We start from the raw sequence: 25,634 nt of genomic DNA, 5'->3' as shown, positions 1-25,634 counted from the left end.
AAATGTATTCTTTTAGCTCATCATTTGTTTGGTAATTGGGATTGAACCCAAAGGTTCTTTACCACAGATTTACATCCCCAGCCCTTTTTATTTTTTTATTTTGAGTCATGGTCTTACTAAGTTGTTGAGGCTGGCTTTAGACTTGCAATCTTCCTACCTCAGCCTCCCAAATTGGTGGGATTAAAGGCACTTACCACCATGCCCCGCTAGCTCATACGATTTTTAAAAAGCAGGGATATTCATATAATTCAAAATTTATATATAACAGTTATTTTAATACAATTTTTAATTTGGAATAATTTTGGATTCCTAGAAAAATTGGAAGAATAATTCAGGGAGTCCTCTTATTCTCCCAGTACAGTTTCCCCTGATGGTCATCTTATATGATACATTTGCCAAACCTAAGATGCTAACATTTATTTCTTGCTATTGACTAAACGTCTGACTTCATTTGAAAGTCACTAGTTTTTCCATGAGTGTCAGCATAAATCTTTTAAAAGTCATCAGCAGAAAAGAGGAATTTAATTTTTCAGTGAAAACACAAATGATATTCTTGAGAAGCTTCATGATTATCAGTAATATATCACTTTTACCTTTATATTATATAATATACCTGAGACATCAGGCCTTAGTGAAGACATTTCTTCACTAATTGATGTATATAAGTGTTAGAAATGACAATGAAAATGCAGAGACCTCAAGAATTATTAGGCATTCAACTGAATCACAAATTATTTCTGAAATGTAACAAGATAAATCTTCGGCTGGGGATGTGGCTCAAGCGGTAGTGCGCTTGCCTGGCATGCGCGGGGCGCTAGGTTCGATCCTCAGCACCACATAAAATAAAATAAAGATGTTGTATTCACTGAAAACTAAAAAATATTAAAAATTTCTCTCTTTCTTAAAAAAAAAGATAAATCTATAAAAAGCCACATAAAGAGAAAATTTGTTTATGTGATTAAAATAACATTTTAGGATTCCACCTTTTGGGTCCCCTTCTTCCTCCGGGGAGAGGGGAGAAGTCTTTTCTGCTGTCCTCTAATAAAGCTTCTACTTTCCACTCTACTCTATTTCCCATTACTGCTCCGATGTTTAGAATGTGTTATACTTCAGCATTCAGGGAAGCAAGGACTTGTCATCGGTAAACAGCAGTAACAAATTGGAGGTTCCCCACTGAGATCTACACCAAGGTAAGAGCCTCTGCACACACCCCACGTCTATCTGAGGTGCATCTTTCTTTCTGGAGGGTGATGTGGGAACCCCACGGCTACTTAAACACAATAAGTGCAGCTGCCACACTTCAAGACTCAGGTGAGAGGTTTCCTGGCCTAGGCAGCTCTCAATCACCTGTTCCATACAGAGCAGGCATGTTGGGTTCTGCCAAAACGGCTTCCCACTTTTCTGTCTGGGCCCGGAGAGCAATTGGCGTGAGTACACAGTGTCCCTAATCCCGATCTGCCTCAGATGCGTGGAGGTGGAGGAAGGAGTTTGGAACAACTGCAGAATTCTGGTCTGGGCTACACTCAGATGTATTCCTAAGGTTCCTTTCTCTTGAACCCCCTCCCGACAACCCTAAGGGGTATCTAAGGTGATCGGTAGATGAAAGGCAATGAGGGAAAGCCCCAATCACATTTGCCTCCATGTGGGCTGCGCAACCCTCCCAAACCCGCATCCATTCCCTCCTGGATGCTCCCCTTCCTTCGCCAGTCAGAAACCCTAGCAATTCAGGTTGTAGGACTAAGAAAGACATGGGATGGTTAGTGAAAGGTGCCCAGGTTCCCCACATGTGCATAGGAACTTTCACTAGTCTGTTTTAAAATTTCCCATTACTGCTCCCATGTTTAGAATGTGCTGTGTTCTCTTTAAGCTGCTAGAGGGAGGCGTTTTTAGAATCAACTCTTCCAGTAGTCTCTCTGATAGAAAGCCCTATATGCCTTATAACCTGTAGATATCCCTCACCCCCAGGAGATTCTTTTAGTCTATTGAGCAAAAAGGCAACAAGAAGAGTGCATGATTCTCTTTTGCTGTGGATTTTTAGTGGCAGGGAGGAAAGCAGTAAGGCCCTTAAGTCTGATTCCTCCCAGGGTCTCTGGGACTCCAAAACTGCTTGCTCAATACTGCCCCTTTGCAGCTCAAAGAAGACAGAACGGTCATGGCCCTCTTTCCTTACAGCAGTAAGGAGTTCCCAAAATTAGAGGGGGGAATGAAGCCAGAGTCAAGAATGGAGGCCATTATAGAAAATGGAGTCCAGGAAACCAGAGCAGCACTTGGGAAAATTGAAATGTTAATGTCCCCAAGGCCCCCCCAGCCCATCCCAAGGAAATGTTAATGAAGCAGCTCCTAGCAAACTTGGAGATGCTAATCCAAAGGCCTCCCCAGGCCCTCCCTGCCCAGATTACTCCTTCAGCTCACCTGTCCCCCACCTTTTGGGCCTTCCCACCTACATTCCATCACTGCAAGACAACAGAGAACAAAGGACAGGAATGCAACAGGAATGCAGGAAAGCTGAAAGTAGACCTTAGCTATAAAAGAGGGAAGACCTCCCCCTTCCATGGATTCCACCTTTTAGGTCCCCTTTTTCCTCCGGGGAGAAGTCTTTTCCGCTGTCCTTTAATAGAGCTTCTGCTTTCCACTCTAAAATAAATAAATACATAAATAAAAATAAAATAACATTTTACATTTTACCTATATTGATATACTAGGATCTCCAAAGTACATTATTTCAAGACTCACTTACTTTAAAAAAAAAAAAATTAATGACACATTTGTTTCAAAGCATATTCTTTTGCAGTTTGAGACTGTTCTAGACCTGATTATTAACTGTTAACAACATCTGTAAATGTCGTGCATCAATAATGTGACAATAGCTACAGGTCAGAAACTGCACTGTTTGAAAGAAGCCTGTATGTTACAAGAGTTGAATCTAATATTTTATTATCTACAGTTGTATTTACCATTCTCTTCAGTTTCACATGTTTTACTAAATAATCTGAACATCTTTTCTATACAATAGTAAGGCCATGAGAACTTACATTTATGTAATATCTAGCATATATGAAAATTGGACACCACACACACACACACACACACAAAGGCAGATTATGTACTGCATAAGAAACCAATGCTCAGTTTAAGTATTCAAAATGTTCAGAATCATGTGATTAAGTCATGTCAGTCCTATTAGAAACCTGGCTGATAAGCAAATTAATTAAAGTTGGTACTGTTATGCTCGAATTCAGGACCCCCAAAGACCACCAGAGACCCAAGATCGACGTAAGCAGCAAAGAGGTGTTTATTGCGAGCTAGCTTGGTCCTCCGCGTGCACACACAGCAACTGGTGACGCTGAGAGGCCCTGAGCCCAGGGTTTGCAGCATTTTTATACATTCTTTGGAGAGGGCAGGGACTTCACATACATCATAGCAAATCATCACACACCTCGGGAAAATCAAATAACAACTCTAAAACATGATTAGCACATTCACTGGCGGGAACAAGTTGGGTGGGGGTGATTGGTCAGAACAAAAGGGGTATTGGTTTGAACTGATTGGTTTGAGCCAAGAGGGGTGTACTTGCTGAACTACATGGTTTCCCAATATGTTATCAACCACCATAAACTACTGGGAGGGTCATCTGGCATCCCAGGTATTTCCCTGTCTCATGCTGATTGGTGGCTGCTAGGGGGTTGCTATGGATCTCCACCTAGCCTGACTGAGTCAGGGACACCTGGCACAGCAGATCTCTCCTGTTGTTTGTAGATAAACAACTTAGCAGGGTGGGAATGTGCCTAGGAGTGCTCTGTGGGTCTTTCCAAGGACAAAGGTCATGTCCCTTCCTTGGACAGGCTTTGCTCTGAGATAGAGGCTGGTTTTTCAGTACAAAGCCATATTATTGTTGTGGTTTAGATATGAAGTGTCTCCCAAAGGCTCACTTGGAAGACAATGCATGACTTTTCAGAGGGTTATAAGAGATGTAACCTAATCTGTGGATTAATTAACTGAGTGGTAACTGTAGGCAGATATGCTATATGTAGAGGAAGTATATCACAAGCACATGACTTTGGGGTTTATATTTTGTCCCTGGTGAGCAGAACTGTCTCTCTCTGGTTCCTGTTTGCCTTGTACTGAGCTGTTTCTCTCCACCACATTCTTCTCTATGATGTTCTTCTTCACTCAGGGCCCAGAGCTTTGGAGTCAGCCAACAGTGGACTGAACCTCTGAAACTGTGCAAACTAAAATAAACTGGTTATAAGACAAAAGAGAATATAAAAAAAAAACAGCAAGAGAGATGTAATACTTGATACACCAGGGATCCTCAAAAAAACCCATATGTTTATGGCCAATTGACTTTTCACAAATACCAACACCATTCATTGGGGGAAAGAACAGTTTTTCAATGTATCATTTCGGAACAACTGAATTTCCACACCCAAGAGTAAGGTTGGACCCTACTTCATACTCTAAAAAAAAAAAAAAAAAAAAAAAGTCAAACCAATGACCTAAATATAAGGGTTAAAAACATAAAACTCTAAGAAGAAACCTTAGGAGTTTCTTGAAACTCATCACCTTCAGTTTGGCAACGGGTTCTTAGATATGAACAGAAAGTCCAAGTAGAACAATAACAAAAAAATTTGATAAATTGGATTTAATTAAAATTAAACACTTATATGAGTCAAAGGCTATTGATATAGTTTGAATTTTAAATGCCCCACCAAAACCCATGTGTAAAAGGCTTGGTCCTCAGAACAGTGCTACTAGGAGATGGTAGAAGATTAAGAGGTGTGACCCAGTGGAGAATGTTCAGGTCACTGAGGGTGCACCACAGAAAGGGACTGTGGGACCCCAGCCTCTTATCATTCCTCTTCACTTATCAGCCACAAGGTGAACACATTTCCACCATGATGTGCTTGCTCACCCAAAGCAACAGGTCAACTAATTATGGACTAAAGCCTCTAAATAAAACTCTTAGCCAAAATCAAACTTTCCTCTTTGTAAATTGAAAATATCCAGAATACATAAGGAAGTCCTACAAATGAACAACTTATAGACAACCAACCCGATTCAACAATGAGCCAGGGACTTGAATAGATATTTCTCCAAAGAAGGAATATGAATAGTCAATAAACACAAGAAAAGATATTCAATATCATTAGTTATTAGGAAAGTGTAAATCAAAAACACAATGAGGGGTTGAGGATGCAGCTCAGTGGTAGAATATCTGCTTAGCAGGCATGAGGCTCTGGATTCAATCCCTAGCACCCAACAACAAAAATAAAAATACAACCACAATGAGATACCTCTTCTCTCACCTTTTAGGATGGCTATATTTGGAAAAAAGAGGAACGTAAAATTGTTGATGAAGATGTGGAAAAATCAGAACCCTTGTATATTGCTGGTGGAAACGTAAAGTGGTGTAGTCACTCACTGCTCCTCAAAAAGCTATATGCTGGATTAACCATATGACCCTATAATTCTACCTCTTATTTATATACCCCAAAGGCCCAAACACAGGGACTCAACCAGATACTTGTATAAAAATTATCTTTGAAGCACTATTCACAGTACTCAAACAACCTAAGTGTCTGTCAACGGATGAATGGATAAATAAAATGTGGTATGCGCTTTTTATATTATTCACCCAGAGAAAAGAATGAAGCTCTGGTATATGCTACAACATGGGTGAAGCCTGACAACACGGTTTTCAAGGGAAGTAAGCTAAGTGAAAAGAACCCCTATTATATGAAATATATAGAATAGACAAATAATTATTAAGTTTCCAGTGGATGGGTGCTGCGCCCCTCCCCTGACTCAGGCAATGGCAAGGCCCTACTGAGGTGGATGGCGCAAGGCGTTCATCCTCTGGAGGAGTGCAGTATGCTTCTAGGAATGGGCTGGTTTGTTTTTGTATTCTTTTAATAAGTATAGTTGTGACTTCTCATATGACCATTAAGTATGAAGAAAAAAAACGTGACTTTCCCAATTAATGCAACTACTTCTAAAGAATAAATCTGTTTGCTCTAAATGCAATGATTCAGCTGTGGAATGTAAATTGTTAATGTTTAATGAGAAACCCCCTGTAGGAAAAACAGTCAAGGAAGTTTTTGAGAAATTAAATTAAATCTAGAGAAGAAGAATTAATATTAAGAAGACAGATTAGTGCTTAGTACTGGGCAACTTGTTCTTGTTCCTGTGCACAATGGTTTGGTGCTCTTACTCTTGTTTGATTAAAATTAGTAGCCTCTCTTTTCAAGTGAACCACTTGCCATAACCGCGGCACCGGTTCTAGTCAGTAAGTCAAGAAAGAATAGTCAAGGTATAGGCCAATAGTCTGCGACATTTCTAGCTATTATTAAAAGCTAACTAAGCAGAAACAGCTCAAAGCAAAACGGGAACTGAAAGTAAAAATGCTTGCTTATGCATAAGCCAAGATACATTCTTCTTATCTAATTGTAGCTATGTAATATTTTGTTTCTTTGAATAATGATTCCTGTTTTGTAACCACAAAATACTGTGAGCCTGCCAAAACGCAAAGTATATATGATTAACTTCACAAGTAAAGATTGGGACTCAGCACCTTCACTTTTGTGTCTGTGTTGTTTTTCCACCCCCTTTTGGTGACTCCTCACCATCCATTTGTCTCCTGAGACCCCCTGCCAGAGCTGGACTCCTACAGATAGGAGGAGGGGAGAGTGGGAAGTTATTGTTAAATAGTGTGTTAGTGTTCTATCACTGTGACAAAATACCTGAGATAAATCAACTTGAAGAAGGAAATGTTTATTTTGGCTCACAGTTTCAGAAGTCTCAGTCCACAGTTGATTGGCTTTCTTACTTTTGGGCCTATGTCAAGGCAGCATATCATGGCAGTGAGCAGGAGGGGGAGTGGCTGTTCACCTCACTGTAGTGGGGAAACAGAGAGAGAGGAAGGGGATGGGATCAGGGTACTGATATTCCTTCAAGGGCACGCCTCCAATACCTAACTTCCTTCACCTAGACCCAATCTCCTAAAGACTCTACCACCTCCCAGCACACCATGGGCTGGGGACTAAGCCTTCCACATATGTGCCTTTGGAGGACATTCAAGATCCCAACGGTAGCAAATGGGAACACAGTTTTTGTTAGGTGTGATGGAACGTTTTTGGAAATAAATGGCCATAATGATTGTACAGTACTGTGCACGTAATCAATGCCACTGAATTGTACACTTTAAAATGGTAAATGGCAAATAACATCTCACAGACACACAGACACACACACACAAATACTATTAAAAAAAAATAAAGTTTCCCAAAGGAAAGTGGATGCTGTTAACAGGAGGGTAAGAGCTATTATAAAATGAAATCCAAAATTACCAGCTCTTTGATAGCTTAGCTAATTTGCTTTGGCTTAAGGTAGTTTCACTATGTTCCATTTTATTCTTAAATAAAATATGGGGAGTTGAGAAGAGGAAATGTATAACTGGATTATCTGTCTCCTTGCCTAAAATACCTAATCCTATTTTTGCATTTCTTCAACTTAAAGATGAAATGAAAAAATGGAAATCTTCAAGCCCCTAGAGGTGATGCTTGTCATTGATGCTAACTCTAATCTCATTTTGAGAGCATAGACATCCTCTTAAAACTCAGAATACAAAAAGGTCACATCTCACATGTTGGCAATAATTGCAACGATACCAGATTAGCAGGAAGTTATTTTCTTTCCCTTTTAAAACGGCCTTCTACTAAATTGTCCTAGCGTCAACCACCATTCAATTTACAAAGTTCAAAAAACCCAGCTATTGTAGGCATTCCAGCTTCCAGTCCCAAGTGGCTTGCTCAGTCCACATCTGTGATTTCTCCTTTCTACCACAAGGTGGCAGTGCTGTACACAGTCATGCATGACCAAGGACTGGGTACTAAAGCTCCCTACACTTGCTTTTCTATTCCAAAATAAAGATGACCTCTAGGATTTGGGCTCACAAGACAAGGATGTCTGGTTTTCTGGCTGGGGACCATAGAGTTATGAGGGCATCTCAGGCCATATTCCCACCTCTGCATACCAGGAATTCACAGCAGCAGCACACAGACCAACCTGACTCAACACTGTGATGTTCCACTGTAGGTAAAAAGTCAAAAGAAATCTAAAACCCAAAAGCCTTAAATCTAAGCAGGAAAGAACCAAGAACTGCCATGGAGTACAATCAACAGCAAGTTTCACTAGGAACATTATAAATGCAGGCAAAAGCTTCTCTCTGCTCTAAGCATGAATAGACCATCCCAGGACACCAAAAAACAAGCTTGGAGAGGGCCAGGGCCCTTGGGAGGGGCCACAATGGCAGGTGGGCTACCAAATAAGGTGGCACCAGAAAAAGGCTGAAAAAAGAGACAATTAACCCAAACTGCTCAGCAATACCCTCTAAACTCCCTCCCACCAACTAATAGGCTCTTTCCACTTTCTTGGTGGTGTCCTTTAGCCGCGAATTTAATTGTGTCAATTAAATTTCTTTTTCTTTCTTTCTTTTTTTTTTTTTACCTATACACCTTTTATCTAGCTTTCCCCAACACCTAGCAAAACTACCCCACCCACGAAAACAGACAATCGACACACAGATACCGCCAGAGAGATCATTTACATCACCGCAGATCCTTTTTTATAGCCACAGCCACTTCCCAGCCACTTCCCTCCCTAACTCCTGGCAACCACTAATCTGCTCTTCGTTTATATAATTCGCCCTTTCAAGAAATGGAATCCTACAGTACGTAACCTTTTGGGATTGGCCTTTTTCACTCAGTGTAATTCCATGGAGATTCAAGCCGAGTGGATCCACAGCTCATTCCTTTTTATTGCTAAGCAGCATGTTACAGATTCTCCTTTGTTTTAACCTGGATACACACCAGGCTTGCAGGAGAAGGGCTTCTCCACTGCACGGTGGAGCACCGCCTCCAAGTGCAGCCTCCAACAGCGCAGAGCCAAGGCGCGCCTCCTTATTGTCAGAGGGGCGGGGCGGTGTGCTGGGAGGTTGTTTGGGGGGCGGGGCGACTGCGGGGTGGGGTGGAGCTTGTTGGGGGGGGCGAGGGGGCGTGCGGGGTGGAGCTCGTTCTTGGGGCGGGGCGTCAGGGAGAGGGCGGGGCGCCTCCACGCCGCGTTGGAAGGGGTTCGGGGTTGCAGAGCGCAGCCGCGGCGGTACAGAGAGTGGAGCGTGCGAGGGCAAGGTTGGGTAGCTGGAAGCTGGCGCGGACAAGGAGTGTCCTTTCAAGGACGCAGACGTGCGAGCCCTTCCGCCGCTTACCAGGGCGCGCTGGCCAGAGAGTGAGTGCCCACCGGCCAGGGCCCTGGGGGCTGGGGAGGGACTGCAGGCCAGAGAGGTCTCTGGCTTACAACTTGCCAGCTAGACTGTGGAGTGTGTCCCCGTGGTTCCTGGCACTCCGGGTCCTGGACAGGCTGGAAAATATGATCTCTTACCTCTCCCTGGGCGCCACCGCATGCCAGGCACAGTGCTTCACAATGATCTCGTTTAATGTGCCCGCAGCCCTGTGAAGTAGGTGACCGCACTATCCTCACATTACTAATAAGGGAGCAGGGAACCCCAGAGCACCCTTCATGAAGGATGCCATCGTTTACCAAAGCTCCATGGAACCGCTGTAGTTTGACTGTGCTTTCAAAAACATTGTGGTAATCTCGGGGGCTGGGGGGGCGGGATCTTCCTAACCAGTAATTTCTGAAAATAACAACTTCTGTGAACTTTAATCTCTGGAAACCTCAGCCAAAGACAAGACATGAAAAGAAACGTGTATAAATCATACAGACTTCTAATAGTGCTAGGTATAGTTCTGGGGTGGGGAGAGGAGAGTAACCTAAATGAGCACAAAAGGGCAGCAGACAATGGCATAGCTACACAAAGAAATGTCTAGCTGTTCCTGTGACCATTATGGGGCTGACTGTGGAAAGAGGCTTAGGAAATAATAAAGTGAAAACTTTATAAAACAGCATTTGGATGCATTAAGATGAAATTATGTTTGTCAAAAATAGAACACATTTGGTGTGGTATGTATGGTTTAAAAGCACATGACTCTTCCTGTGGACTTGGGTAAGTACATGGTTTCCAACAAAGGTGAGCTGTTCTTGCTGTGGATGGGGTGCCTGAGGGTGAAGAGCCTGTGTTGGAGATTCATTTGTGGGCCTCAGTTTCTTATTCTTAACCTCTAGAAGAAGTGGATGATTTGGAATTGGGAACCCAGATTAGTAAAGTGGCTATTGAATGGCCAAGACATGTGATAGAAATATTTCACCTGAGCCAAGCAAGACATAGGGAGTGGAGGGGCCTGGGAATGCTGAAAAATGCATAGGGCGCCAAGAAGCATTTAAATGGAAGCATTTGATCCAAATCAAGATGTCTCTGGTCCCTCAATTTGGCAATCTCAGGATGAGCATCTCTGAGTCTGCAGTGACACTGGGAACCTTTCAGTACTACTCTTCTACTTAAGAGGCTCCAGTGGCTTTTTGCTAGGCTTAGGATAAAAGTTTTGCCCCTTCCCTATAAGTTCAGCTTGGTTGGACCCCACTCAACTCTGACTGTATCCCCTACCACCTCTTAAACAAACCAACAAACGAAACTGAAACTAAAAACCATAGTCCAGCCAAATAGCCTTTCTAGTTCCTCAAACCTTTCAGCAGAGTCCCCACTTGAGCACTTATTTGCTATTCTGTCTGCCTGGACCCCATATTTTTGCATGGCAAACTGCATATTCACTGTCCCTGTTTGGAGACCCCTTCTTGAGCTCCCTATCTAAAATCGCAGCATACTCCTGCCGTTTTATCTACTAAGGTTTTTTTTTATTTTATTAGCACTATCACTATTACTTGTCATCATCACTAGTACATATCTCTGTCTGGAATTCTGTGCCTTCCTTGTCTTCTTGTTTATTGTCTCTCCCCCCACCCACCAAAGAGTAAGGGTTCTATTTTCATCTATTTTGTTCATCTCTGTAGCCTTAGCACCTGGGTGCAGTATCCAGCCAGAGGGTCACTTCCACCTTTTTGGCTGCTATGAATAATGCTGCTGTAAATGTGGGTGCACAAGTGATCCTCACCCTGCTTTCAATTTTTTGAAGTTATACCCAGAAGTGGAATTGCAGGGTACATGGTAACTTCATTTTCAATCTTTTGAGGCACCTCTGTACCATTTTTCCATAGCTGATGCACTTTTTACATCCACACCAACAGTCCATAGGGGTTCTAAATCCTTCCGCTTCCCACCAACCTTGTGGATTGTTGATTTTTCTTTGATGATAGCCATTTTAATGGGTGTGAGGTGATATCTCATTGTAATTTTGATTGGTTAATCCCAGTGACCAATGACACCAAGCACCTTTTTATTTGCTTAGTCCTTATTTATATATCTCATTTAGAGAAAGGTCTATTCCATTCCTGTTCTCATTTTTAAGTGGGTTGTTTGTTTTTGTTGTTGAGTTTTATCTGAGCTTACCCCCCAACACACACACAGTGGGAGTAGGTTTATTGGCAGTACCTTTGCTCTCTCAGCATGAAGCTAGTTTTCTGGAGATGGCTAGCCAGGGGTGAGGATATGGCCTCCTTTGTGCCTCTGAGGTCTGAGGTCTTCTTAGGGAGAACTAACATTTTTCTTTCCTTTCTTTCTTTCTTTCTTTCTTTCTTTCTTTCTTTCTTTCTTTCTTTCTTTTCTTTTCTTTTCTTTTCTTTCTTTCTTTCTTTTTTTTTTTTTTTTTTGGTGCTTGGGATTGAACCCAGAGCTTTGTACATGCTAAGCACATGCTCTACTACTGAACTCCACCCTGGCCCTCTGGAATCATATCGTGTGCTAGCCACTACACACACATATATGTATATATGTACATGTGTGTGTGTGCATGTATATATATATATATATATATATATATATATATATATATATATATATAATCTCCTGAACCATTCTGTGGCTTTGTAGTTGAGAAGGCTGAGGCACAGAGAGGTACGGGGACTTGCTGCAGGTCACATAGTTAGACATAGCAAAACTGGAATCTGGATAAAATTCATCTCATATGGAAGTCTCCACTGGCCTAGGCTACCTCCCTAGAGAAACTTTTGAGATCTCTATCTAGAAACAAGAACTGAACCAACTCCTTATTTACAGACAGGAAAAGCACCCAGTGACACCCAGTACTATCTCCTGGGCTTCGCCTACACCAGCTGGGTATTCAGGTGCCCTGCAGTGCATGTCAGCTTATTAATGTGCCTGCCTTTGCCTCTTCACCCTCATGTATGACCTAAAGGCTGAGAAGGTACAGTGCCTGCTTCCTGCCTGTGACTCATTTCTCAGGTCCTCTTCTCTATGGCTGGCTGCCTTCCTTGAAGGTTCAAAGTCCTCTGAGAAAAAAGAAGTGTTGGTTTTGATATTTGGCATGATTTGTCCTTGGAGGCCTGTCTCCAAAGGAAGCCTTGCCTCTCCCAAGAGCCTTTTTTTCTGATGCATGCGCATGTCCTCCTGAAGCAGAGAGCCTAGACTTTGTACTTGCACCTCACCTCTGCATTCCCCACCTCCCTTGAGTGGACTTTCTCTTTCAGATTATTGGGATCACCAAAGAGAGTGACTGCACCTGAAAGCCTGGGGCCGCCACCAAATCAGAGAAAAGAAATCCCTCTTCCTCGGGCATGGCAGGTAATGGCTCATTATGGGGGAGTTAGACTTTTAATCCAAGATTGAATTTATCATTTGGTATTTAAAAAAATCTAAACCCAAACAACATAGCAGTGTGTTCAACCTATTTACACCGTGGATCACTCTCTCGAATTATCTTGTTTTGAATATTTTTAGTTTTCTTGGCCATTTTTACCCATTCTGGAAGGCAAGTTCCTCAAGAATGGGGGCCATACCTACCTTGTCTTTACCCTGCCTCCAGTTCCAGAAATCATCCAGTGACATAGTAGGTCCTCAAAAAATAGTTGTTCAGTGAGTGAGTGAGCCCAAGTTTAAACTACACTTCAAGTCCCAATTTTAAAATTATTTCTTTACTTTTTTTTAATAATTCCATTTTTACTTATTTGTTTGTTCCTTGTTCTTCCCCCCCCCCCCCCAGTTCTGGAGATTAAACATAAGGCCTCCTGCATGGTAAGCAGAATCTCTGCCACTGAGCTCACCCCCGGCCCCATCTGTACTTTTGTGTTTGTTTATCATGCATGCAGGCACAGACACCTGCACACCTATACGGTGAATTTTGGAACTTGTTTTTTTCACTCAACAATATAACATGGAAATGCTTTCATTTTAGAATATACATATTCACTTTATTCTGTACATTCTACTATAGATTCGAATGTTTCGGATTTGGCACTACTGATGTCTGGGGCCACATAATCCTTTGTTGTGGGGAGATCCCTGTGCCTTGTAGAATGTTTAGCAGAATCCAGTGACTGCCTGCCCCCACCAGTTGTGACAATCAGAAATGGCTCTGGAATGGGGAAATATCCTGTAACAGGCAACACTGCTCCTAGTTGAGAAACATTGGTGCAGGATTTCATTCACACCCATTCTCCTGGTAAGCCCCCAAGTAGAATTCCTTTATAACATTGGAGTCGGAGAAAGCCAAGATTAATAATTTACTTAACTCATGGAATTCAGCCTTTTACGTTCAACCGAATACCCTGAAACTGTCTGCTTCAAGTTAATATATGTATTTTCTCTTCAAGATCCTAGACTGCAAAATTTAAGTCAAGCTTTTAACATTTTAGTCTTAGATGTTGCCAGAGCAAATCACCAAGTTACCTTCTAGAAGAATTCAGTACATAATCCCACCGACTCTCATGAATGTGGACGATACTGTGTTCAGAAGCCTCTGCTGTTCATGATACAGCTAGTGCCTATAAAACCTGTTCTTAGAGTCCTCTTTGCTTTAGCATTGCCACCAAGATATGGCTTTCACCTAGACCTGCCTTCCTCAAGGGACGAGGGGACTGTTCCTCGTGTTTTGTTTAAGTGCCCCGTTGCCATGAACCTGGAAGATGGAAGCAGAATGTGCCAGCCTGAAAGGGGCCCTAGCTGTAGGGTTGGCACAAAGACGAGTTCTGATAGCTTTTGATTTTGATGTTGGGGAGTCGGGCTAAAACTTCTCATAGAGCTAACCAGATTATATCAGGCTTTTAAAGATTTAATTGTGTAGTTTCGCTTTGAGAAGACATTAATTTGGCCTGCTGTGTTTATATGTACAGGTTGAGCATCCCTAAAGCTCCAAAACATTTTTCAGCTCATGACTCTAAAATACTCTAAAATCCAAAATTCTCTGAACACAAAATTTCAGATTTTAGAGTATTTCTGATTTTGGATTTTCATATCATGGAGGCTTTACCTAGAAAGTCTACACAAATATTCCAAAATTTGAAAAATATGAATTCCAAAATACTTCTGGCATTTCAGATAAGGAATACTCAACCTATATTTGCACACTCAAGTAAAGATGAACTATGATATAACTGAATTTAAAAATGTTCATTTTAAAACTGTCATCCAATAAGATCCTTGGTATTGCTTAGCTTCAACAGTAGGGATGTGTCTAAACATTTAATTTTCATCTTAGTCTTCATGGGATTTTGACAAAGGAGAATGGCTGTTCAGTAGGAAATGTTCCTTCTCCTGATGTAGGTAAGAAAGTGCTCATTGTCTATGCACACCAAGAACCTAAGTCTTTCAATGGCTCCTTGAAGAAAGTGGCAGTGGATGAATTGAGCCAGCAGGGATGCACTGTCACCGTGTCTGATTTGTATGCCATGAACTTTGAGCCAAGGGCCACAAGGAAAGATATCACTGGTGAGTCACGGCATAAATGCTTGGTTATTTTTTAACTTTCTTCTTTGTATTCTTTTATTTTAACTTGTCCTAAAAAGCTAATCATTGCACAAAATATGAAAATCTTAGGTCAGGAAGGAGTCCAAAGTGCCAGGCTCTTTTCCCTCCTATCCCCCAGCAACCCAGTTTCTCTGTTCCCTAGGTAGTCAGGATGTAGTTTTCTCTGTGTCCTTTCTGAGATAGTCCTTTCTATATAAGCAGTCATGAGAGTATTCTTCATTTTTCCTCTACATTTTACAAAACTGGAAGCATATTATGCTCATCATTTTACAGGTTGCTTTTATTTTTCTTATTGTAGAGAGTATTCCATTGTATGGCCATGTCATGGTATCTCCCTACTAAAGGACATTTTAGGTTGTTTCTGATCTTTTGCTATCAAAAACAATGTTGCAGTGAACAGTCAGAGTCATATGTGTTTCCCCACATTTGCAAGTTTGTCTAGAAGTGGAATTACTGGTGAAAAGGAATGTGCATTTTGATTTTCCTAGATAATGCCAAGTTGCTCTCCATAAATCTCATACCAGTTTACACTATTGTCAGCAATGTTTACAAATGTTATTTCCTCACTGTCACCAATAGTGTTGCCAATTTTTTTTTTTATAATTGCCAGTCTAGCAGGTGATAGATAGTGTTCCAAATAGTTCTAATTTGTCCTTCTCTCATTGTGAGGTTTAATAGCTTAATATTTATATTCTATTTATTAATACTTATTTGTATTAACATTTTATTTTTATTTTTAACTAACATTTAATAAAATATTAAATATTCTCTTTCCGGTGAATTTTCTGTTCATATCATCTGTTCATTTTTCTATTGAGTTGTTAGTCTTTTTATTATTGATTTTAAAAAGTTCTTATATATTAAAAAAACCTATAGTATGGAATATGAATTGTAAATCCTTTTTTTTTTCAATAATCTTTTTTTAGTTGTTGATGGACCTTTATTTATTTACTTATTTATATGCAGGGCTAAAAATCGAACCCAGTCCCTCACACATGCTAGGCAAGCACTCTACCACTAAGCCACAACCCCAGCCCAAAAATACTTTTACCTAATTTGTTTTTGGTTTTGTTTATTTGACTTTGCTTATGGTGACTTCTTCCTTTTAGCTTCCATTTACTTTCATTTAGTTAATATTTGATCAGTCTTTTTCATTTATGACTTCAGGAATTTGCTATATTTACATGAACTCCAAGCTTGTAAGAAAAAGTGTTTTATAGTTTTTTCTAATATTCTATAGGTGCTACTTCTAATTTTAAGTATTTTATATATTTCAAATTTATTTTGGCATATGATTTGAAATATGGGCCCAATTTCTTCTCCAATGCCTACCTAGTTGTCATATTACCACTTACTGCATGATTCAGCTATTTGCCCTTGATTTAAATGCCACCTTCATTGTGATCCAAATTCCCACTTCTTAAATTCTATTCTACTTGTTTTAATATTTTTTATTTTTATTTATTGTGGTTCTGGGGATTAGGCAAGCACTTTTCAACTAACTACATTCCAGTTTATTAGTTCTACTCCTATTGTTTTTTTCTAGGTCCACATGGTTTAAATTATTTTGGCAAATAATACAATTTAATATCAGCTAGAATAGGTCACTTACATTTATCTTATTTTCTAATTTTTCTGACTCTTTTACTTTACCTTTCCATAAAAGCTTTTTTTTTTAATATTTATTTTTAGTTTTCGGTGAACACAGCATCTTTGTTTGTATGTGGTACTGAGGATCGAACCCGGGCCGCACGCATGCAGGCGAGCGCGCTCCCGCTTGAGCCACATCCCCAGCCCTCCATAAAAGCTTTTGAATCAGCCATCTAGATTCAAAAAGAAGCCTGATGGTATTTTCATCCAGGTCCCATTAAATGTGTATATGAACTTGGGATGAACTGACCTTTCATGTTGATTTTCTCTAAGAGAATTGTGTGACCTTCCATCAGGTCTATTTTTATAATGGGTGTATTTGTATATTTTAATCATACAGATCTTGTTTAATTCTTACCAAGAGACAGTAGCTTTTTGATGTGAAGAGAAGTGTGTGTGCGCAGCCCACTCCTAGTTTCCTTCTTGTTAGTAATACTTTTCAGGTGATTCTTTGGGACTTTCCAGACATGGAGCCAAATCATCTACAAATAATGACAGCTGTACCTCCTGTTTTCCAGTATTTAATATCTCAGATTTCTTTGTAGTTCTGTTAACTACATCTCCAGATACAATATTCAGTTTTTTTTTTTTTTTGTAATAAATCAACTGGGGCTGGGGTTTGCCTTGCATGCATAAAGTTCTGGGTTTGACCCTTAGCACTGCAAAATCATTATCATCATCATAAAGTATTTTCTCTTAGCAAACAGCAACAAAGTTTTCTATTTCTCTATAAATATAGAGAACAGTGGGATAAGGAGCTACTGTTTTTTTTTTTTTTTTTTTTTTTGTTTGCCACTGTTTTTTTTTGGGGGGGGGTGTTGTTTGTTTAGTTTTTTAAATCTGTACCAGGGATTGAACCCAGGAGCATGTATAACCCCTGAACTGCATCCCTAGCCCTTTTTATGTTCTATTTGAGACAGGTTCTTGCTAAGTTGCTTAGGACCTGGCTAAGTTGCTGAGGCTGGTCTTGAACTTGTGATCCTCCTGCCTCAGCCTTCTGAGCTGCTGGGATTACAGGTGTGAGCCTCCACACCCAGCTTGCCACTAATTTTTAAGTGAAAAAGCCAACTCAAATTTAATGTCTATTTTGGGGGGTAAATTGGGGGTTGAACCCAGGAGTGCTTTACAACTGAGCTACATTCCAAGCCCTTTCTGTTTTTCATTTTGAAAAAGGGTCTTGCTAAGTTGCTGAGGCTGGCTTCAAACTTGAGGTTCCCTGCCTCAGCCTCCCAGATTGCTGAGGTTAAAGGCATAAGCCACCATGCCTGCTTACTGTAAAAAGTATTTTAAAATATAGGCAACCAAAGGCTAAAAAGTGCAAGCCCCTTTCACATATCCTCCAGGTCTGCACCACAGCCCTGAGGCAAGCATACTTCACCTTCTGGAGTGGGTTGTTGTAGATCTTATTCTAGATATTAACCCACTACATACCATGTGTAATTTTGAGACTCTGTAGATATATAGTGAACCTAGTGGATTTCTCATCCGCAGATTCAGCTAACCCTGAAAATATTTGGAGCTGGGCGTAGTGGCGTACATTTGTAATCCCAGCAGCGCAGGAGGCTGAAGCAGGAGGATCACAAGTTCAAGACCAGCCTCAACATCTTAGCAAAGCTCTGTCTCAAAATAAAAAATTAAAAAGGTTTGGAATGTAGCTTAGTGGTTAAACACCCCTGGGTTCCATCCCCAGTGCCAATTTAAAAGGAAGGAAGGGCTGGAATTGTGGCTTAGTGGTAGAATGCTTGCCTGGCACGTATGAGGCACTAAGTTTGATCCTCAGCGCCACATAAAAATAAATTAATTAATTAAATAAAAAGCTTAAAAAGGATGCTATAAAAAAAATAATAAAAGGGAGGTTGGGGCTGGGGCTCAGCAGAAGCGCACTTGCCCGGCATGTGTGAGGCACTGGGTTTGATTCTCAGCACTGCATACAAATAAATAAAATAAAGGTCTGTCAACAACTAAAAAAAAATTTAAAAAAATAAAAGGAAGGAAGGATGGAAAGAAAGAAAGAAAAAAGAAAATATCTAGGAAAAATTGCCCTTGTAGTGAATATAAAAACATTTTTTCTTGTCATTATTCTGTAAACAATACAATATAACAACTGCCTACATAGATTTACCTTCTGTGAGATATTAGAAGTCATCTAGAGATGATTTAAAGTCTACAGGAGGATGTTTGTAGGTTCTATGCAAATCCTACACAATTTTATGTAAGGGACTTGGGCTTCCATGGATTTTGGTGACCTGGAAAGTCCTGGAACCAAACGCCTGTGGATACTGAGGGACAACTATAGGTTTAAAGGGCCCAGAGGGGTCTCAGGCCTGATGTCATATGGCAGCTGTGACCCCATCTGATTACCTCCCTGGTGCCACACTTGTTTTCTTGAAAGGACAAGATTTATACCTAGAAGCACTGGGTGTGTATTCTTTGAATGAAAATCAAATACAAATAGGTTAAAAGAGGAAGCAAAGAACATTCTTTTTTTTTTTTTAATTACAAATTGATGGCTAGTTCACTTCCCTTTGTGGCTTTTGTCAAAGTGACTTCAGGTTTGCACATGGAACAGTGGAGGAAGTCACACTTGCTCCTCTAGTCATCCCACCTCTGCGCCTGCCTCTGCTACTTAGGAATCGGGTGTCACCAAACAAACTACTAAGCTCTGTCAAGTTCGGCTTTCTCACTGGTAGAGAACTAGTATGATGTCATCAGTTGTCAGGAGCATAAGAAGGGTGATGGGTGCACAGCACAGCATCTGGTGGGTGGGAAATGCTCACTGAGTGGCCCTTGTAGGTTCCTTCTCATACCCTGACTGGGTTGGGTCACAGCAAATGTCATTGACTCACTTTGAGGAGTCCAGACGCACACAGCATTAGTGAAGTTTTTGGGACAGGCTGTGACCTCTCACCTGGCTCTTTCCTCAGGTGACCTTTCTAATCCTGAGGTCTTCAGTTATGGGGTGGAAGCCTATGAAGCCTACAAGAAAAACTGTCTAACCAGTGACATCATTGAGGAGCAGAAAAAGGTGCAGGAAGCTGATCTCGTGATATTCCAGGTTTGTTTTTCCTTTAATTAATGTATTGAATGAGATTCGTCCTACATAAGACTCTTTGCAAATACTACATTCTGCACTCCTAGAAGTGGCAACTGTTTTCTTAGCACATTTTCACACACTTACTGGGTGAGTGTTGTACCACAGTACTTAGTTACAACACTTAGTTGTAACACTTATCTAGTGACAACACTTTACTTAGTTTAGTAGAGAGATTCATGCAGCCATTATAGAGTTCCGACCTCCTGTGTAAGCAGGAATGGATTTTTCTGTTAGCCCAGTGGTCCACAAACAGTAGAATCATGCAGGTCTTGTTGCGTTCATTTTCTTTAAGTCCCCACCCTGTACATGCTGGGCCACTTGAAGGCCAGTTTTCTCTACCCAACTGTTTATCAAGGATGTGGGTCAAAGGCCTCAAATGTTTATCAAGGCAATAACAGTCAAAGGCCTGATTACTACGGGGGAAAAACTTTGTTTCCATCTTCTCACTAGTTGAAACACACACACACACACACACACACACACACACACACACACACACATACACACACACCAGCCACTTTACCTGTATTTGTCCCAAGGAGAATATAGGCTCCTTTCTGCCACTACAGAAGAAGCAGTCAAGTAAACACATGTGTTTAGGGTAATTTGTGGGTTAACAGAAATCCAAGTCACACTGGAAAGAAAGGGGAGTTCATACCAAGGGCTTTGGCCACTTGAGTCTCCTAGACAAGCAGCACAGAGCTGTGGCTGGGCTACAGGGACACAGGACCCAAGCTGGAACATCTCTGATGTCTTCTTCACCAGATTCCATCCACATCTCCCTGCACCTTGGCTCTGTTCTCTTTTTTTTTTAACTTTTTTTTTTTTTAGTTGTAGTTGGACACAATACCTTTATTTTATTTACTTATTTTTTAATGTGGTGCTGAGCATCAAACCCAGCTCCTTGCACATGCTAGGCAAGCACTCTACTGCTCAGTCACAACCCCAGCCCCTGGTTCTGTTTCTCTTGCTGCATGCCAAGGCCTTGATTCCCTAGATCCAGAATTTCCAAACAAGGGATCTGATTAGTCCCAGTTGACACCAGATTTTAACAACTCACCCCAGGTGTGGGAAGTGTATGATCTTTCCACAGCATCTTCTTCTCAGTCGTTGATTGGTCAGTCACAGGACTGCCGCCCCAAAGCCAGTGTCAAGTTTTCATCTCTTCCCTATGCGTGGGGATCAGCATCAGCGGGGTGCAGAGCCAACATAATAGCAACAGGACCATTTTTCCACTACACCCCTTCCCACTATCACCACCTCAGAGCTGGCCATGTTTATTACCCTTATCCACCCAGCCACTATGGAGGAGGAGAGTGCAATTTGTTCTCTTTCACCAAACAGACTAACTTAGGAATCCTGAGACAAGCCACAGTATTTCTTCTTCCTTAATATGCTGTCCCCAGTTTCCGCTGTACTGGTTCAGTGTGCCGGCTATCCTGAAGGGCTGGATGGACAGGGTGCTGTGCCAAGGGTTCGCCTTCGACATCCCAGGGTTCTACGATTCTGGTTTTCTCAAGGTATGTGCTCTAGGGACAAGGATCGCTGGACTATTAGAGAGGGAGGAAGGAGGAGGCAGCTATCAAGTTATAGTTTGCTGCTTTTTTTTTTTAAGTAAGTGCTGATTGAGCATCTGCTATGTGCACAGCATTGAGTGCTGGACACAGATGAGAAAACCATCATTTCTGAACTTGTGGATCTTTCCGTCTAGTGGATGTGGGGGCTGAGTATTGGATTAGGGATGAAGTGGGCAAGTTAATAGGGGCAGCAAAGTGGTCAGCCCTGGCTCCAGAGGTCATCTACTCCATGATGGAGAGACCATCCCTGGCCTTATGAGTTCATCCCTCTGGACTTCCCATGTGGGCCTGATGAAACAAGAGAATGCAGCACCCACACTGCACAGTGAGCAATGCATGGAATCTGGTAGATGCACAATGTTAGCAGCACTGAATTTCTTAGTAAAAGAATTTCCTGCTAAAATTAGAGACTCAAATTCTGAGAGCCTCAGAATATGAGTGTATGTGAGGAAAGCAAATCTCATCAACAAGATCTGTCTTGGGCTACGAGTGACACCGTCATTTACTGAGTGGCCACTGAGTGCTGGGCTCCACTCCTCCTCAGCTCTGTAGACAGCACCTAAGTAGTGACCACTCACATGGTGTCTCTGGAAGCTGGCTTCTGCTGGAAGTGGGCATGTGAGAGCTTTTGCGTTCACTTGGTCCCTTTGTTTCATTCTGCCTCCTGTTGGGATATAGCTGTCACCTGTGGATGGGCCTGTGGGAGATGTGAATGGCCCCCTATTTTCCCCTGGCCATTGTAAACCTTTTTGCCAGGATCACAGTAGCACTCACATCCTCTTCTGCATCCGCATTAAATGCATTTGCTCTCTCTCCTGCAGGATAAACTAGCCCTCCTTTCCTTAACCACGGGAGGCACAGCCGAGATGTACTCAAAAGCAGGGGTCAGTGGAGATGTTCGGTACTTTCTGTGGCCACTCCAGGTAAACAGATGACAAAAGGCTTCCATGCCATGCTAGCCTGTTGTACATCCCCACCTCTCCAAGGTTGAAATGACATGTGATGTGAGCCTGCCACCCCACACCATTCTCACTGTATTTGGATACAGACGGAAACATTTTGCCCTTTTGAATTCTGACTTGGGAGCATTGAAAAGGCTGATCAGTAGGGAATATGTATTATATGTAGCCTCTGATATTTGGCCCAAAGCTAAGCCAAACCTGGTTAGCTTGTTGTCTGCTTTGTGGAGACCAGAATGGCTCTGAGGTAGTTCCAGGTGTGTGTGTGTGTGTGTGTGTGTGTGTGTGTGTGTGTGTGTGTGTGTGATGAGCATGTGGGAGGCCCAAGAGAGCCTTTCATGCAGACCCTCAGCCCTGGCGAGAGGTGCCCCAGGCCCTGTGTTCCATGTAGCCTCTCAGGAGCCTCTGCTGGCTGAGCTCCCCATGGAGATAGCCCACACTCCAGGTACCCAAGACTCTGAGCTTCCCTACTCTGACCTGCTCTCTGAGGTGGACTCTTGATGCCTGTGTGAACACCCTGGGCCTGATGAGTAGCCAAGCAGTGGGCATCTGCCAAGGGGAAGGCAGTAGGCAGAGTGAGTTCTAGCAGTCTCGGTTGTCCATGTGCAAATTGTCCCCAGTGAGGGACAGAGCAGGGGGCAAGGATGCAGAGAAGCAGACTCTAGGTGAGGGACTCTGAGGAGATCTGAAGCTTCCAGGTTGTCATGAGGGATTTCTATCAGAGGAGAGCATATGTAGAATATGCTGTGAGCTTGTAAAAGATATAGATGTTGTGGCAGTAGAGAGTGTAGCTCAATGGTAGAGCACACACTTAGCACGCATGAGGTGCTGGCTTCGATTCTCAGCACCACAGGGAAAAAAAAAAAAAAAAAGAAAATCAAAAGAAGAAGAAGTAGGAATTGCCTTTTTTCTGTGAACTCTAGATTTACATGCTTTGCCCACGGGTCTGTTTTTTTTAACTGATTTTAATCAGCATTCTAGATGTTAGCAAAATTAATCCTATTGTGTGTCTTTTCAAACCATGAAAACCTTCCTTTCAGGTAGTTCGTATTTATTTTTAAGTGAATTCCTTTCCTTTGTTGCTGATTTTGTCAACTTTTTCATTGTGTCTTCTAAAACTTAGTTCTGTATTTATGGAGGCCGTTGATTTCCAAGTACTACTTTTTCACCCAGACCATTTCTGATTTCTTCTGTCGATCATAATGGTGCTTCTGAAAAGCTGACTTCTGGAAATAATGTTGTGTGAGAAAAAATACTGTAGTAAGAGGTGTGTGAGCCTCTCCCACTCCACCTACCCCCCTGATGGGGCAGGCCTGGACCAGGATGTGGGTTTTAAAGAAAGCAGTGCACAGGACTGAGTGTGAGATTTCTAGGAAAACAAGTGATCCTTTTTGAAAGGAGAAAGAATAGTGATTCCAACTAGTGACACTCCACTGAAGTACGAGAGGACAGTTAACAAATCTGAGCTTGCTTCTTCACAGGCCCACTTAAATTCTTTCTTTTAAAAAAAATCTCTACTTTTTTTTCAGTTTGAAAAAATCCATGTTATAGGACAAAGGGAGAGAATGTAAAAAAAATAAAATAATAAAAAGTCCCCTCAATCTATAACCCCACAAAATCATCACTTTTAATAACTTGGTTTATTTTCTTAAGACCCATATATATTCTTGTACACATAACTTTTATTAATAGGTTAGTTATGTTTATTGCTCTTTCATATAAATGGCATACAACAAGTAATGCTTAAAATTTGTAGTTTTCATTTAACAAATAACTTCAACCATAGTGACATACTATATCTAAAAAACCTTAGTCTAGAATGATCCATCCTATGAAGGTACCATAATTTGTCTAGTCGATCAAAACAGTGACATTTAGGGTTGGAAACTGCAGTAATAATTACAGGTGAAAATCTGTAAATTCTAGTTGCTCCATGTTCTTCTGCTCGTTTATTCCCCACATCCTGAGGTTAAAAGGAAGTCACAGGTTTCCAGACCTCAGAGCTTTAGAGCTGTTTTATTTTTTGAAGGTTTATTTTTTATCATTTTCCCTTTGATCATTTCACTGAATCATACATCAAGGATGTGGTTTCTGATCAGTTCTTTTCTTTATGTCTTCAGCATGGCGCTTTGCACTTCTGTGGATTTAAAATTCTTGCCCCTCAGATCAGTTTTGCTCCTGAGCTTTCATCAGAAGAAGAAAGAAAAGCAATGGTGTCATCTTGGGCCCAACGATTAAAGAGCATCTGGGAGGAAGAGCCCATCCGCTGCACAGCCCCTTGGTATTTTGGGGAATAACACTGTGTGTCCCATGTACATCATGTGCGCGATGCAGCTAAGAATACATGCAAGGAGATGGTACTGTCAAAAATAAAATTAGGGGCTGGGGATGTGGCTCAAGCGGTAGCGCGCTTGCCTGGCACGCGCGGGTCGCTGGGTTCGATCCTCAGCACCACATAAAAATAAAATAAAGATGTTGTGTCCGCCAAGAACTAAAAAATAAATATTGAAAAATTCTCTCTCTCTCTGTCTCTCTCTCTCTTTAATAAAATAAATAAATAAAATTAGAACGAAGTGAACTGGATAGAGTTAATAATCACTATGAAGTCACTATGAAGGAGTGATCTCAAGAGTTTTATACAGCTGTTATAGTTAAAGCTTCGTCCCAGGGTTTTATAAACTGACTTCCAGACCACTCAATATAATTGAATCAAGCCTTTATTGAAGCACACTGGTGGCGACTGACCAGAACATAAAGCTGTTCCCCTGATCAGCCCTGAACAATTGTAAGGGCACTCTTTATAAGCCTGAAAACTGCAAAAGAGATGTTCAGGGGGTCTAGCCAATGCAAGCTAGCCAGGTTACAGAAGCAGGACAGTGCAGTCAAGCGGAGGGAAGCCTAACCAATCACAGTTAGCCCAGTCACCCCAGTTACAGAAACAGAGCCCCGTTACCCTAGTTAAAGAAACAATACCCCATAAGGTAGTTTTGTGTTCTTAAAGGTTTCTATAGCAAAAGGAAAAGAACATCTTGCTCCAGTCATGACTCTTCTACTTGGCATGGTTGTTTTACAGGATGAAGTCATAAAACAAAATGGAGTCACATTTGCTCCTACTATATAACACAGCCAGATCAGCTATTGCAACCATCAGTTTACTGTATTGAATTCTGCTGACTGGAAATTATTTAATTAAGCTTTCATTTCTTTAATGTGTGTTTAATATCTATCTTGCTATGTTCAACCTTCATGATAATTTTAATTTTCGGATAGTTCTCTGGACATGGAGCTTGATTTATATTTTTCTGTTTGTTTTTATTTCATAACTCAGCTGGCATAACTCAACTAGAGAATTTTTGCTTTTTCCCCAGGAAGTTGAATCCATTCGTAGCTAATGTTTTAGTTCTTTATATCTCCCCTATTTTCTTTTCACTTGCATTGTTACTATGAAGTTTTAATTGAACAGCTGGTTAGCATGTACTTGGAACCATTATGTGCTGGTTACAGTGTAAATTTCAAAGCATTAG

At 41.3% G+C, this 25,634-nt stretch overlaps 1 protein-coding gene and 1 long non-coding RNA gene across 7 annotated transcripts; one reads left to right on the top strand and one right to left on the bottom strand.

The window, feature by feature from the left end:
• Nucleotides 1-2,557: 2,557 nt before the first annotated feature.
• On the bottom strand, nucleotides 2,558-8,853 carry LOC144256572 (uncharacterized). The gene is made up of 3 exons (XR_013344151.1): nucleotides 8,738-8,853; nucleotides 6,741-6,892; nucleotides 2,558-2,634 (listed from the first exon to the last, which is right to left on the bottom strand). It is a non-coding gene; the product is annotated as an uncharacterized LOC144256572 (long non-coding RNA).
• A 271-nt stretch (nucleotides 8,854-9,124) lies between these two features.
• On the top strand, nucleotides 9,125-24,636 carry LOC144256603 (ribosyldihydronicotinamide dehydrogenase [quinone]). Of its 6 annotated transcripts, XM_077801906.1 has the most exons (9): nucleotides 9,125-9,282; nucleotides 10,003-10,060; nucleotides 12,125-12,192; nucleotides 12,556-12,649; nucleotides 14,627-14,791; nucleotides 19,405-19,535; nucleotides 20,981-21,094; nucleotides 21,973-22,074; nucleotides 24,231-24,636. In XM_077801906.1, exons 4-9 carry the CDS (start codon nucleotides 12,643-12,645, stop codon nucleotides 24,405-24,407), a joined length of 696 nt encoding a protein of 231 aa, XP_077658032.1. In that variant the 5' UTR covers nucleotides 9,125-9,282; nucleotides 10,003-10,060; nucleotides 12,125-12,192; nucleotides 12,556-12,642; the 3' UTR covers nucleotides 24,408-24,636. The 6 variants fall into 6 exon arrangements, with proteins under 6 accessions (XP_077658032.1, XP_077658035.1, XP_077658034.1 ...); XM_077801909.1 differs by lacking the exon at nucleotides 10,003-10,060; XM_077801908.1 differs by lacking the exons at nucleotides 10,003-10,060; nucleotides 12,125-12,192 and adding an exon at nucleotides 11,740-11,832.
• Nucleotides 24,637-25,634: the final 998 nt, after the last annotated feature.

This window comes from Urocitellus parryii, chromosome 8, assembly GCF_045843805.1.
Source record: "Urocitellus parryii isolate mUroPar1 chromosome 8, mUroPar1.hap1, whole genome shotgun sequence".
NCBI classification, from domain to species: domain Eukaryota; kingdom Metazoa; phylum Chordata; class Mammalia; order Rodentia; family Sciuridae; genus Urocitellus; species Urocitellus parryii.
Note: the sequence above shows the minus strand (reverse complement) of the source record. Positions and strands in the feature narration are given on the sequence as shown.